General features: G+C 37.6%; 1 protein-coding gene and 1 pseudogene across 2 annotated transcripts; one reads left to right on the top strand and one right to left on the bottom strand.

Moving 5' to 3' along the window:
• Positions 1 to 1,009: 1,009 nt before the first annotated feature.
• Positions 1,010 to 14,433, bottom strand: MRPL35 (mitochondrial ribosomal protein L35). Of its 2 annotated transcripts, none has more exons than XM_016136525.2 (4): positions 13,988 to 14,433; positions 5,977 to 6,166; positions 5,173 to 5,317; positions 1,010 to 2,448 (listed from the first exon to the last, which is right to left on the bottom strand). In XM_016136525.2, the coding sequence occupies exons 1-4, from the start codon at positions 14,037 to 14,039 to the stop codon at positions 2,260 to 2,262; spliced, it is 576 nt and encodes a 191-aa protein (XP_015992011.2). In that variant the 5' UTR covers positions 14,040 to 14,433; the 3' UTR covers positions 1,010 to 2,259. The 2 variants fall into 2 exon arrangements, with proteins under 2 accessions (XP_015992011.2, XP_015992021.2); XM_016136535.2 differs by lacking the exon at positions 13,988 to 14,433 and adding an exon at positions 11,232 to 11,326 and having other exon boundaries at positions 2,104 to 2,448.
• LOC118606268 lies at positions 1,787 to 1,902 on the top strand (annotated as a pseudogene).
• Positions 14,434 to 14,474: the final 41 nt, after the last annotated feature.

Genomic DNA, 14,474 nt, shown 5'->3' with positions numbered 1-14,474 from the left:
CCTACAAAACAAAAATTATAAATGAAAACTCACTTTCCCTTAAACTGTGTACCTGTCAGCCCTTCTCTTTCAGTCCACCTGTGGATGCTGAGGCCTGCCTAACAGTCCTTGTCTCTGCCTCCCCTGTCCAATGCCTAGAGGAGAAACCAAGGTGTTCTGATGCCCCAGTGACGGAGACCCTTATCCTTATTTGTACTTAGGGAAGTCAAGGAGGCAGGGAGAACGTGTCTTCCTCCTCAAATTCTTCAGGCACTAGTTCCATCCCCTTACCTGAGGTAAGGTGGTAAAACAGGGCAGGAGCCAGACAGGTGGGAAATGACATGGAAGCCTTGTCAGTGGTTGGTTTCCGCCATCTCAGAAATGTGAGATAATGAAAACCCATCAAAACAATGCCATTCTACGCTGTAGCCTCTTACCTCATCTCTAATGAAATGTCTGTTCTTTATTAATTGGTCCTATATATAGATACACCTTTGCTTTCTAGTTTTAGAACACTCTATAGTTGTCCCTTTTTCTTTTTAATGCACACACACACACACATTGGTTTCAAGGAATTCCTCGAAGAATTGTAATTTGACATGCCACAGAATTTCAATTTGGTTATCTTTTACCTTATTCTATTAACAATAGAGGTCCTTCATCTTAATTATCAACTATTAAAGGATTTGAAGCAATAACTGAGGGGCACTTCTATTTTTTTTTTTTTTTTTCAACCAAAGGGCTCTGTTGTTTGAAAACACTCCCAGATGATTTCTGATGAGAGCTGGGAACCACTACACAGACTACATCTACTTAGTCAAGTGAATTTTCCTCAGTGCTCTTACCTGACCCTTTTTTAAATGAACACTTAACTTTTACATCATTCCTAAAATGACTGAGATGACTTTTGACTCTTTAGTTTCTATCGTGCACATCTGGAAAATTTTGGAAAAAGTTTATCCTTACAACTAAAAATATGAAAAGTCTCATGTGCATAAACTAACTTTAAAAAAATACAGTATATTTTGACTCTTAGGTAAAAAGTTTTTGTCTTTATTTGTATAGTGACTTGTTTCACAAACGGGCATACTGACAGGCTATTTGATTCACATTTACTCTTCTCTCTATACAGAAAATTATTCCAATCAACTAAATTGAGAAATGCTATGAACACAAGGAACCTAGTATACTAGACATGTTGTCACCCATGCTCACGTCTAAGTGAAACTGCCCACAAAACTATTTTCTGCTCCACACGAACCTGCTACCACAACCAAATGGGCCCAAGTGGGCTCCTGCCCTAAGAACAGTCAATCCCTACACTGTCTGATACCCTGAAATGAGACCTGGTGTTAAAATATAAGCTGGCCAGTTAGTCTCTTGGCAATTGGAGAGAGGGGCTGAGGGTCATGATGTAGAAAATAACTTTAAAGGGTCAAGCTAGAGTTATTATGAGAAAGCAGAAACTAAGTAAGCAAAAGCTATGAATTAGACAATTTGGTGAGTAGAGAGAGAATGGAGTCAGCAACTTAAAAAGAACTGAGTCACATGAATGGTAGACCCCAAACCTCCTGCTGAGGCTCCTGAAGGTAAGGTGGGACCCAGGATCATCATACAATCTGTACTCTTCCTGAGGCCTGGAGGCTATTTCTGGGTGGGAGATGGGGGTGGTGTGGTAGTTCCTGAGTTCCCAGGCATGTATCCTTAAGAAAGAAGTCAGAATGTGGTTCCACAGTGTAGCAGTTAGCATGTCTGCTTTACAAGCAGAAGGTCCTGGGTCTGTGCCCCAGTGGAGCCAAGGTCCATGGTCTATAGTTATGCCATCCTGAACAAGCCTGATGTCTGATCTTGGAAGCTAAGCAGGGTTGGGCCTGGTTAGTACTTGGATGGGAGACCACCTAGGAAGACCAGGTACTGTAGGCATACATAATAATAATAAAAAAGAAGTCACAATACTTGAGCTAACTTGTTAGCTTTAGTGTCTTTTTATGTGTCTGTTCTAACTTGGGATTCCTTTGAACTAAATAAACCTAATTGGAAGAACTAGTTAAGCCACTACCATTTGTTTAAAGTAATAATTTTAAACTTCTGTTTCCCTGAACAAATGTGCCAAGGTTTAATTCATTAAATTTTTAAACTCTGATAAGTTTAATGTTGTTACTGTATGTTTCCATTGGGTTGGTACAATTTATATCACATTTTATATTTATTCATTTTTGCAAAGACATCATATACATAAAGATACATATTCAATAACTGGGAAATAGTAACACTTCTGATCTATACTTTCAGGTTTGTTCGATCGTGATACTTCTGATAAGGATCATCAGCATACCAGTTTCGCCTCTTCCAGAAAGATGTTGTCATTTTATCTAAGAGTTTACTCTGGGTTTTATTGCAGAACACAAATTCCCTCAAGCGTCTTTTTCTCGCAGCTGTCTTTTTCCATAATTTTTTCTTATAACCAGCCTGTTAGATAATATTACAAAGACATTTAAAACATTATAGAAATAACATAGCTCTACTACTCATGGTTTATAGGCCCAATGGGAACACAGACAAGACTTTCACAGGAGCTGGTACGTTCCTCAGAAAGATGTGATGATTCTCAATGGGGGTTGGATAGAAGGTATGTGTGGTTCGAATAAGAAATATTAAAAATTAAAATTTCAGAAAAGTTTTAAATGAAAACCACAGAAAATAAAGCCAAATAAATCTTTGTGGCTGATTAAGTACAGGGTAATGGTATATAATTATCATAATAGTTAACTTTATATGCATTACCTTATCATCTCCTTAACAATCTTCAACATACTATTTTCACTTTATGGATTTATGAGAAACAACCATTGCTTCGAAAAGTTATGTAGCAGACTGAGGTCAGAGAACTAATAAGAGTTCTTAGCCACTACTCTGCTTTTTTTTCCTAATGTGAACAATGATAAAGGGAGTACCAGCTAGGTTGATGACACTTATGTTCATTTAAGGGGGCTAAATATGTTAAGGGCCAAGAATCACAGTTCTCAAATATAATACTTCATTTTTTCTTTCCATATACTAGGGACCAATTTCTGTAGTAAATACTTTTCTAAAGAATAACGAATATAGTAAAACTGTTATTAGGAGTGATTAAGAAATGAATAGTTAACCCATATGTTTAACCTGGAACTGCCATATATATACCATCCATGCATTATTAATTTTGGAGAAATAATTTTTGAAGAAACAAAAAACTAGATTTAATATAAAAACTGTAATCACAGCCTGTATAAACAAGAAGAGACCTTAGGTACCACTCAGGTGAATGCCTGAATAAAACTACATAGTTAGTTATGAGGTGGAACTAGAATCCATGCTGTTGGTAAAAGCCCTTGGGCCCTTCCAAGCCAAGAGCTCTTTAGGGCACCATACTAACTGAAGAAAACCATAGCTCTTCTCTGAGAAGGTGCCTTGGGTTTTTGACATGTCTTAGTGTCTTCACTCTGACCAGCAAAGCTCTATAGTAAAGTGATCTCAGAAATAAAGAAAAATTACTTAGGAGTTTCGGTTTTAAAATACCAGAGATTAGATTTTTACTACTCACTGGTTAAAATTTTAAACAGAGTCAAATCAAAATCCCCCTATCTGTATAATAATTTTCTAGTTTGCAAGCCAAACTGGGTCCCTATGGCTCTCTGCTTTACAGAAAGCTAATTTGCTGTCCTGCCCATCACCATCAGTGTCTTTTGAAGATTATTTTGTGGAATACAACAATGGGAAATACTTGAAACATTTTAGCCAATCTCTAGGTTCAGAAAGGAATGGATAGAATAAACAATAAAAATCAGGGACACCTGGATTAAACTGTCCCACAGAAAATAATTTCAGTTTTTATACATTAGTATCAATTAACCCACCCAGATTTTTTGTTTTCCTCTTAAAATCAGATTTTGATGAAGCAGGCCATTCTGCACATGGAGTACTTTTGGGGGCCCTAGGTGGGAACTAGGTATTATATTTGGAGAATTTGGTCAGGTCCTTTACAACACGAGGATTTCAGGGCCCAATTAAAGGGACGTGGAAAAGAAGGCAAAGATAACCACCTATTTCATTTTATCTAGGGTCAGATGAAAACCTGGAAATAATTAGTATGATAATAAAGGAATGGAAATGTTTCCAATGGTCCAAAATTCCCCATATTCAGAACTATTAGCTCAACTACTTAGTCTAGCTACTTATGGATTACATGAGCTTCTACTGACTAGTGTAGGAAACCACCATAGTATTATCCTGATGGAGAAATAACCTGAGGGTTCTAATCAACCTATTCATGTACAAATTTAGGATCATGTATGAGATAGGGGATAATCCTTTCAACCTATCAAATAGTGAGACAGTCCTACCAATTATTTTATTTTTACAGGGAAACAAATCTTTAAAGAACCATTTGTTAATTTTCAAGTAGTAAAAGGGAATTAGGATTTGAATAGTTATCAAAACTCAAAGGTGGTTTTGCAAAGCTCTGGTCTTCTGCTGCTTTCTAAGATCGGTTACTCTGTTTCTATGAATGGGAATGAAAAATCCCATAGTCATGCATCAGAAGAGCTGTGGGAAAGGACAGAGTAGTAATAATCTGTCAGAGTCCTCCTTAGTGGCTGTGGCTCCTGGCTAGATTAAGTATTAGAGTTCTGTCTGATATGGTTCCCAATCATATCAACAGAGAGAACAACTTGAAAAAAAAAAAATGTGTATGTGAGGTTAATGTTCTTGCTGTAAATACTAAGCCACCTGGAGAATCCAATTCAAGGTAGGCTGAAAAGCTCTTCAGGCCCCAAATCTGAGCCATGTGACTAAGTTCTTGCTGAAGCCTCCACTGTTGTAATACTCTAGGCCTAAACGAGCTTCCCACATGTGAAGGGCTTTCACACTGGAAGTTTCACAGGGCTCTGGTAAGCATCAGATAAGCTAGGCATGTAAGAGACCTGATATGAACCTGTCCTACACTGAAGACTTTCACCACTGTAACATTTGATGATGAATGCTTAAACATGTTTTCTTCACATGGATTCACTTACATGAAGAGATGCCTGCCAAAGCCATACTTTAAGAGCTACTGCTAAAATTGGGAAGACATGTCAATGAATAAGCAGAATTCTGCTTCATTTTAATCTGCTTGTACTCCTTTTTCAATCAAGTAACAGTGTGAAGACTCACCTTCCTCCTTATCCAAAGGCCAGAATGAAGTCGAAGAAACCTATAGATGACGGCTTTCACAGTCTTTCTCTTGCCTTTTCGTGAACTGAAGTACGTTACAGTTCTGACTGGCAGCTTCAGGACATTTGGAAGCAAAGGGGCCACTCTAAAATATATTTTAAAAATTTTAACTCAGCAATAAGTGATTAAAGGAGAAAATCTTTCTATATTTAGAAATAAGTAAAGCAGCTCCACTGGAATACAGCTGACTTTTAATATACATTATCACTTCAAATGATCCATGACACTAAACATAAATAATAGCAGCTATCACCAACCTGCAAGCATGTCCTAATCTACGCCCCCAATCCCTATGACAGAATTTATCCTATTATATTTTAATTATCTGATTTTTAATCCACCTGCCCACTATATTATAACTTAAAGACTTCAACTTGTTTATCTTTTTATCCTTTCTGCCAAGTATAGTACTGGGAACCCAGGTATGCTTAACTAAATATTTGCTGACTAAATGAACACCACATGCAGCCCTGCCTTGTAAGCAGAGTATCTTGTTTGCCCTCCACTTTGGCTGACAGCTTCTAACCAGAAAACCTTATCTAGATCAGACATATGCTATTTGGTAGTCCCTGCTGCTAGAATGTAGGCATGTGAATGCCAATCTTATTCTCCCATTCTATCAGGCAAAGTCTGTGTAATAAATCACAGGCAGACAAAGAGCATCATCTACTCCAAGATGTCTCTGCAGGCATGAATATTTTAGAATTTTTGTCCAAGCATCATGTTTACTGAAATATACTCTACCTATTGAGGATTGTTGCAGTATGACCACATGTCAGGTTTCTGACAGATGTGGTAAGTCTGGGAGCAGAGGAAATAACTGAAGTCTGAATGTGACTAAAATGTTGGGCGGACAGTGCAGAACTAAGACAGGCATTCTTGACACAGTTTCGATAGGCTGAAGACACCAAAATATTCAGGGGCCGTAAAATTCCTGTAAAGATAGAGAAGCACATGTGCTTAATATGATACTCCAAAATATGCACCTAGATATTTAAAATTAATATATCAAAGTAACCAAGTGTTATACATTAGTAATGTATCCTGAGCATCAGACCCATCCCTGGAGCTTTTTATCAACTTTACTGAGGTATAACTTACATACCACAAAATTACCCATTTGTGTATATACAAGTCAATGCTTTTTAGTAAATTTAGAATTATGCAACCATCACCACAATCCAGTCTGATGTATTCTAGTTCTATGTTCAGCAGTAGAGCACAAACTATATGTAACATCACTATTTGTAACATTAATGTTACAAACTATATGTAACATCAGAGCCTAAGATCTTAGGCTCTGATGCAATGTAACTCCCACACACAGTGCAATGGCAGGGCAGAGACACCAAAGCTTGACAACTCCCTGGAGAGACCAAAGAGTGGCAAGAGAGGATACATGAAGAAAATAGAAGAGGTACTTGAACTCTCCTCCAAAAAATGAATAGGCTATGAGAGGAGGTACACAGACCAGAATAAAAAACATATGCAAAAACAAGAAGGCTGAAACAAATATATGTCTGGAATGGGACTGGACCTGCCACAGAAGCTGAGCACTGCTTGCCTGACTATCAAGAGTTGCCTGGGGAGTAGGAGTAAGAAACAAGAGCCTAGATGTGTGGACTGAATGCAGACCTCTTTATCTATCCCACACATTACTGCCAGGCTAGAGCCCAGGTCTGCAAAGCAGAATTACTCAGAGCTCGGACTCCACTTGTAGATTCTGAGTCTAGTGTAGGACTCAAGAAGGTACATGTTTAAAAAGTCCACAAGATGGTGGAAATGTCCTAAAAATGGATTGTGGTGATGGCTGCACAACTCACTAAACTTACTAAAAATCATCAATTTGTACACATAAAACAGGTAATTTTATGGCATATAAATTATACCTCAATGGATGATTTTTTAAAAAGCTCCATTAAGTCATCAGCTCAGCCAGGGCTTAGAACCACTGCCTTATTATCTACTGCACTGATTTCACATAACAAATGAGGGGGCAGTGTGATATAGAAATGAAGTGCTAGAGTTTGAGTCCAACTATATTCATATTCTAGCTGTGTGACCATGGCGAGTTATTTAACCTCTCTGTGCCCCAGTCTCCTCAAATTTAAATGAAATTTATCATGGGGAGGTAATAAGAATTAAATGAGATAAAATATGTAAAGTGTTAGGAAGAGTGCTTGGCGCAGAGAAAACATTTAATGCATGCTAACAGCAGATAATAAAGAAAAGCCAAGGAATGCTTAGCAAAGTTGGTATGTTAACAGGAAAAAGGAAGATGGAACACTTACAACCCTTATTTTGCTTTTGTGTTCTCTATCAAACATAACAATCTTCAAACTAAAAATCTAGCATAAATATTGAGTTAGCTGAAATCAAGATTCAGGAAACTGGTCAGACAGCCCTCACATCAGGCCCTGTAAGTCAAATTCTCTACTCGGTACAGGGATTCAAACTTCAGGTACAAATAAATTCTATCTCAAAGAACTAAAAACACTTGCAGATATGATTACAATACAGGAAGTAATCTTTGGAAGATTAAGTGAACTGAAAAGGAAGATTACAGACAAGAAAATATCCCAATTTTCACAGGCCATCAAAGCTTGCTCTATCTCAGTTAAAAACAAACTCTCAGAAATTCTTGGAAACCAAGAAGGAAGTGAGCAGATAGAGTCTAGAACATATACATGGGTAAAATAGGGGCTCATCTGTAGGAAAATGTTAGAATGGATAAACAGGAAGTACACAGAACAAAATATATTATCACTTGGGAATGTACACACACTAGCCTGGGAATATCTAGACACAGTGTACCCTGACTTTAAGATGTCATGTGAAAAAGGTTCTTTATATCCTAAAGAAATTCCAAAATGTGGGCAGGATAATAGCACAGTTAGGTAAATTCCAAGCTGACTGGAAACTATTCCCATATTAGTCAACTGCTGTTATGGTCAAAGTCTCTTCTTGGGTCACTGATTCCATTTTCCCCAAATTTTTATGAAGGTCCTGAAGCTGCATAAAGCATGTTTATTAAATCTGCATAAAAAGCAAGCTGGGAAGCATGCCTTAGACACAATAGTTGTGAAAAGGTAGACTATCTAGACTCAAAGTGACCTCAGTCAAAGAGAAAATGGATCAAAATTAACAAGGTGAACTCTGGGATAAACACACTGAGATTAGAAAAAAATGGTTACCTGTAATGACATGAAGGGTGAACTTGGCTTGAGAGTTCCTGGAAGAATGACTTGGGGATCCTTATCCACCATACCCTCTAGTGGACCAATTATGTGACTTAGTTTGTAAAAAGTGAAGAGTCAAACTCAGACTGTGTTTAACGAAAGGGCAGCACATAAATCAAGGATAGTCATTAATGGCTCCTTCAGTCTTCTGCCCTGTTTCGGCATTCTAATTACAGACCAGCTTTCTCTAAACACACTTTCAATATGGAGAACACAGAAGTTACAAAGGAGGTGACACAAAACTAGGGTTTTAAAAGAATAAGAGGCAGAGGAAACAGAAGCAGCATAGTCCCCCCCCCCCCGCACCCCAAAAAAAGCATAGGTGAAGGGGCAAAAACAGTGGAGTATGTTTGGGGAATTATAAATAGCCCTGTGCAGCAGGAAGCGAAGGCATGGGGTAATGGGCAGAGAGGTGGTCTTCTAGTTTTTTTGATCCTGTATCCTCTAGAAGAAGTCTGAAAAATTATGTACCCTTTCACAAAATTTTACCTAATATCTAAAAGTTTTAATAGTTTAAATTGTTAAAAAGGATATAATCTCCAGTATATTTAAAATACTGACATTTAAAAATAAACTGTCGCATCACTCTTTTAAATGTTTTCAATGGACTCATACATCATCTACTTAAAAAACACAAGGATAAAAAATTCATGTTTATGACAATAAGAACTTATTTTCATCAAACAATACTTTAACTAAAAAGGCAAACCAAAGTGGGAGAAGAAATTGGAAACAAGCTTAAATGAGAAAGTTCGTGTATCCAGACTATATAAAGAACTCTAAGACAACTCAATAGGAAAACGGGCAAAATGTTTAAGTGGGTACTTCATAAAAGAAATTTAAACGGCCAGTACATGGGTAATGGTATTCAGGCTCATTACTAATCAAGAGAAATGCTATTTAAACTACAATGAGACACCGCTAAATACACACCAGGATGACGAAAATTTGTAGGTGTAACAACTGTTGGTGAGGACATGAAGCATATATGGTGCTGGGGTGACTTTTTAAAAAAGCACATCACTTTGGCAGGATCAGGCAATGCTGAATACATACATGCTCTCTGATTCTTCCATTCCGCAGCTAGTTTCATATGTATACACACAGACAGACACACACACACACACACACACACACACACACACACACACACCCTTTAGAGAAACTCTAGCACTCAATGTCCCAGGACACAAGGTCAATCAGCTTTGTACCTAATCACCCCAAACTGGAAACACCCAAATGCCTAACGATAGTAAAATGAAGAATTGTGGAGTAGTCACATGAGACTATTATACAGCAGCAACAAGAATGCACTACAGGTACATGCAAATTAATGAATTTCACAAAGAAAAAGGATACAAGAGTAAGTACTGTGTGATTCCATTCATGTAAAAAACAAAACCAGATAAAACTAAACCATATAATAAGGATGCTAAAACTATTACAGAAAAAAAAGAAACATGAGGTAATAATACCGATGTATTATTAATAAGGTAATAATAATGAGGATATCGTTTACATTTGGCCAAAAATAGGGACCTTTGATTGAGGAGGCTCATAGGGGTGGAGGAGGCACTCATTAGTGTTCTATGTGTCCTGACCTGGGTGTTAGTTATACAGACCTCTGCTTTACAGTTAGTTACAGGCATACCTTGAAGATACTGAGGGTTGGGTCCCGGACCACCGCAATAAAGCAAGTTACATGAATTTTTTGATGTACACTATACTGTAGTCTATTAGGTATGCAATAGCATTATGTCTAAAAAATACATACCTTAATTAAAAAATATTGTTAAAAAATACTAGCCATCACCTGAGCCTGTTTGAAAAATGGCACCAGTAGACTTGCTCCACATGATTACCACAAACCTTCAATTTGTAAAAAAGGCAGTATCTAAAAGCGCAATAAATGAGGTATGCCTGTATTTGTTAAGCCATTCATGTGTGTTACATAAGTTTTTCTTTGTTATATTTTACAGTTTAAAAATATCCCATGTAAACAAGCTCTTCTGTAACAGGTGGGAAATTTACGTAGTATCTTTTTTCTTTACTTCTATTCTTCCACAGATTTTTTTTCTAATTTACCTTTTGTGGAAGTAATCTACTGATAATTTTATATGTGAATGACCTTTAACTTTTTGCAAGTCCATAAGCAACTAAGTTGCCTCCATTCATCTAAGCCAAGAAATACGTGACTGCCCTTCTGCAGCGGACTGAGTGAACGAAACGAGCACATTCCCCGTATGTTGTGTGAATTTCACACATACAAAATTATCATGTGCCGCACACTACTCTAAGTGCTTTAGGCGCTGGAGCTCATTTCGTTATTATTCGCATTTTAGAAGTGTAGAATCTAAAGTTCAGAGAAATAACGTTTTCAAGGCCAAAGGTCGCGAGTAGCTAGTCCTAGCCTCTGACTCTGAATTAGAAAATGAGGTAAGACTTTTCTGTCTCCCTCGCTCCCCTCCGCCCCTGTCCTTCTGGATTGCTTTCCAGGGAAGGCAGAATGGCTAGGAGCCAGTAAGGAAGCGGAAGCTCCAAGCCACACTGGTCTGCGAGGGTCCGAGGGTTCAAGAGTCTCGGAGATAACCTAGGCGGCCAAATACAGGCAACCCCGGAGAAAATTCGGAATTCTGTGACTTGAAATAACGACTTCCCCCGACCTCCTTTTTCTGTTAACCTCCACACTACCTGCTCATTCCGTCCTACGCCAGTCCCTTCTGCGAAAGCAAAAACCAAGCGCATTTTCTCCCCACTGACCTGATGCTGCCCTCACGGTACCAGAAAACGCCGCGGCCGCCATTTTGACACCTCGCTCTACGGCAGCCGCATTGGGTCTAAAAAGTTCAAGGCAAAGGGGAATTACGTAAAAGTAACCTGGGTAGAGCCAAGGAAGGGGAAAAAAAATAAAGGAGCGGTCAAATCAAACTTTACTGAATGTCTTCTATGTGCCAGGCTGTCCTTCACCTCTGTGAAACAAGTGCCTGGCATATCGTAGGCCCGCAATAAATTTTTATTTCAAATTTGATTGAAAAATCTATTTAAAATACATGACATTTTAAACACAATTTCTTTTTGCTCATTTTATTAAATTTATTTGAGAATAACTTATTATCCTTCCATAACTGGTACATGAATGGGAAGTAGAAATATTATTTAAAAAATTTTAAATTTAATGCCAACTATAATCAAATAAATGTAAACATCCTAAGGAAATCTCATGCACTTTTTCTAATCAGTAACATTGACTGTCATTTGGTAGAAGAGCATCTAAACCCTTCCTGAACAATTCTACATTCCTTATTTTATTCCTGAGAATTAGTGATTGTGCATTTTTTTCTAATGTTGATTCAAACAAAAAATAAACCAATGAACATCTCTCCCATCCTTGTTGTCTAAGATATTCCATGCATATACAGTATATGACACTATTTACTGGTTGAAATGGGTAACGGTTAAATACTGGGTCTCAGGGAGTTCGCATTTAATGAGACAAATAACGAACATAAATACAAGGCAAGTAAATGATTCACAGGGCAGTTCAAAGTTAAGGAGAGGAGACTTCTGGTTGGGATCATGAGGGATGAGGAAGTAGAATACAACATGGTACTTAAAGAATGGGGAGGATTTTAAAAAGGGCAAGGTCACTCTTGGCAGTAATACCAGGGGCTAGGGTGAGAAGGAAGGGAGCCAAGATATACATAAAATTTATTTAGAGTAGAATCTCTTTACCTGCTTAAAATTTGAGGACCCCAAAGGCCTTTTAATTATATGTATTATATCTATTAGTATTTACTATATTGGAAATTAAAACGGAAAAATTAAAAATATTTATTGTATTAGTTTCCTATTGCTACTCTAACAAATTACTCAAACTTAGTGGCTTGAAACAATACAAACATCATACAATTCTGTATGTAAGGGCCCCAATTAGGTTTCACAGATTAAAATCAAAACATCCAGGGCTGTGTTCCTTCTGGAGACTCTAGGAAGAATCTGTTTGCCTTTTTCAGCTTCTAGAGGCCGTCTGTCTTCCTTGACTTGTGGCCTCCTTCCATCTTCGAAACCAGTAATTGAATCACTCTGACATCTGCTTCCATTTTCATATCTCCTTTTCTGACTGACCTTCCTGCCCCTCTCTTTTTCATTCATCAGGACCTTTGTGATTACATTGAACCCACATAGAAAATCCAGAATAGTACCCCTATCTCAAATTCTTAACTTAATCACATCTGCAAATCATCTATTTGTCATTTAAGGGAATATAGTCTCAGGTTTCAGAGATTAGGAGCATGTGGAGATATTTGGGGATAATTATTCTGTCTACCACACTTATTTTAGAACAATTATAAACCCATTACACATTAACATAAATATTTTTATGAAAAAAAACTATCCAATATAAAAAAATCAGTGAGAAGTGTAGCATTGTTTAACCTTTTTACAAATCTTTCAGGTCTGGTTTATTTGAAAGCTGGATTCTGAAATTTGTTTATGCATACACTCTATTGCAGTGTCTGGAAAACTACAATTACAAGAAAATTAATGAAAATAGCAAATAATATCTTAATATTATGAAAGTAGTTTTGATTTTTTGGACCCCCTAAAAGGGTCTGAGTCTCCCCAGGGATTCTAGATCCCACTTTGAGAATCACTGAAAATGTTATCCTTCAGTTTCTTTGGGTTATAGGGCATATAAGTGCGTGATAAGTTTGGACAGCTATTGTTGTTCTCTCTCACCTAGAGTGGCCACTTTGAACATAGAAACATCCACACATGCTGGAAAAGTACTCTTGAGACATTTAATAGAGGCTCTTTGAATTGGCAGTAGGAGTCACTGCAATTTTTGAACAGGGGAGTGATTTAAATTTCTGAGCTACTTTAGGAGGGTCCATTTTAAAGCTAAGAAAAATTCATAAATTGTATGTGGAGGATGAGGATCAAGGACTTGGTTAAATGAGATGTTAAGAAACTATAGAAAATTGTTTTTGAGTTTGAGATCTTGAAGCTGGTGAAGTTGCTAATGACATTCAGGCCCAAGCTGTGGTTGTGTCATAATGGCTGGAGCAGACTGAAATTGCTCACTGGCATTGAGAGGTTTATGGCCACGGTGTTAGCTAAGTCACTGCACTGGCATCACCCAGCATGACAACAGTGGGCAAGGATAGAAGACTGCATATCAATTAATAAAATTTTATTTTAAAAAATTGGAAGACTGCTCTGGAGGCTGTTAGGTGATGGTGATAAGAATGAATTGTAAATGGAGAATGTAAGTGGAGAGTGTAATGTGATTACTAAAATACTTAAAAGCATTGAATATATACTAACATAAGTAATTATTTGATTTTAGATTGTTTTCAAATGGTATTAGTGTTATCTGTCTCTAGAGAGAACACCATACTGTAATATAGTTAAGATCTGAAAGTACTCTGCAAACACAAGATATATAAAAGTTTAGTTTCTATGATATTATACCGTGTTCAATATTTAATGTTATACCTTGATTAAAGACTCACTGGAATACTTTGAACAGCGCTTCTGCACTGACTTCCATATCTTCCGATCCATCCCACAGATTGCAGCCAAATTACCTTTCTAAAATAAAAAGTTGAAGAAAGCGGTGTGGTTTAATCTGCAAGGAGCAGAAGCTGTGAAACCCGGAGATTGAGTTCCTATCTCTGTTCTGCCATTTATTAGATACGTGAACGACAAAGTATGCACGAATGTCTCTCTAGTGTTCGCTCGCCCAGTCTTCCCCAATCAGGAAGACTCCGGAAGGACTGTCAAACGAAACAAACGCACTAACCAACACCAATTTGGCCAAATCGATTGCTTTCTACGAAATATCCGACAGCGGACAGGCGGACATGCTTTCTTGCTTGAATTCTCCGAAGAGTTAACCCTATGCGTTTTTCCGCGCGGATCGAACCCTAAGTTTCAGACGTCCCCCCATCCGCTCTGTTCACCTAGCAACCTCGGATTAGGGGTACCGACCAGAAGCCC

This window comes from Rousettus aegyptiacus, unplaced genomic scaffold (assembly GCF_014176215.1).
Source record: "Rousettus aegyptiacus isolate mRouAeg1 unplaced genomic scaffold, mRouAeg1.p scaffold_m13_p_7, whole genome shotgun sequence".
NCBI lineage: Eukaryota > Metazoa > Chordata > Mammalia > Chiroptera > Pteropodidae > Rousettus > Rousettus aegyptiacus.
This window is presented reverse-complemented; position numbering and strand designations above follow the sequence as displayed.

What these genes read in the sequence shown, in the direction of transcription:
- MRPL35 (XM_016136525.2), bottom strand. Translation starts at nt 14,039, where the DNA reads ATGGATCGGAAGATATGGAAGTCAGTGCAGAAGCGCTGTTCAAAGTAT. An exon ending in ACTGCAACAATCCTCAATAG is followed by an intron (nt 5,318 to 5,976) that starts GTAGAGTATATT and finishes AATATATTTTAG; the next exon opens with AGTGGCCCCTTTGCTTCCAA. An exon ending in GCCTTTGGATAAGGAGGAAG is followed by an intron (nt 2,449 to 5,172) that starts GTGAGTCTTCAC and finishes ATTATCTAACAG; the next exon opens with GCTGGTTATAAGAAAAAATT.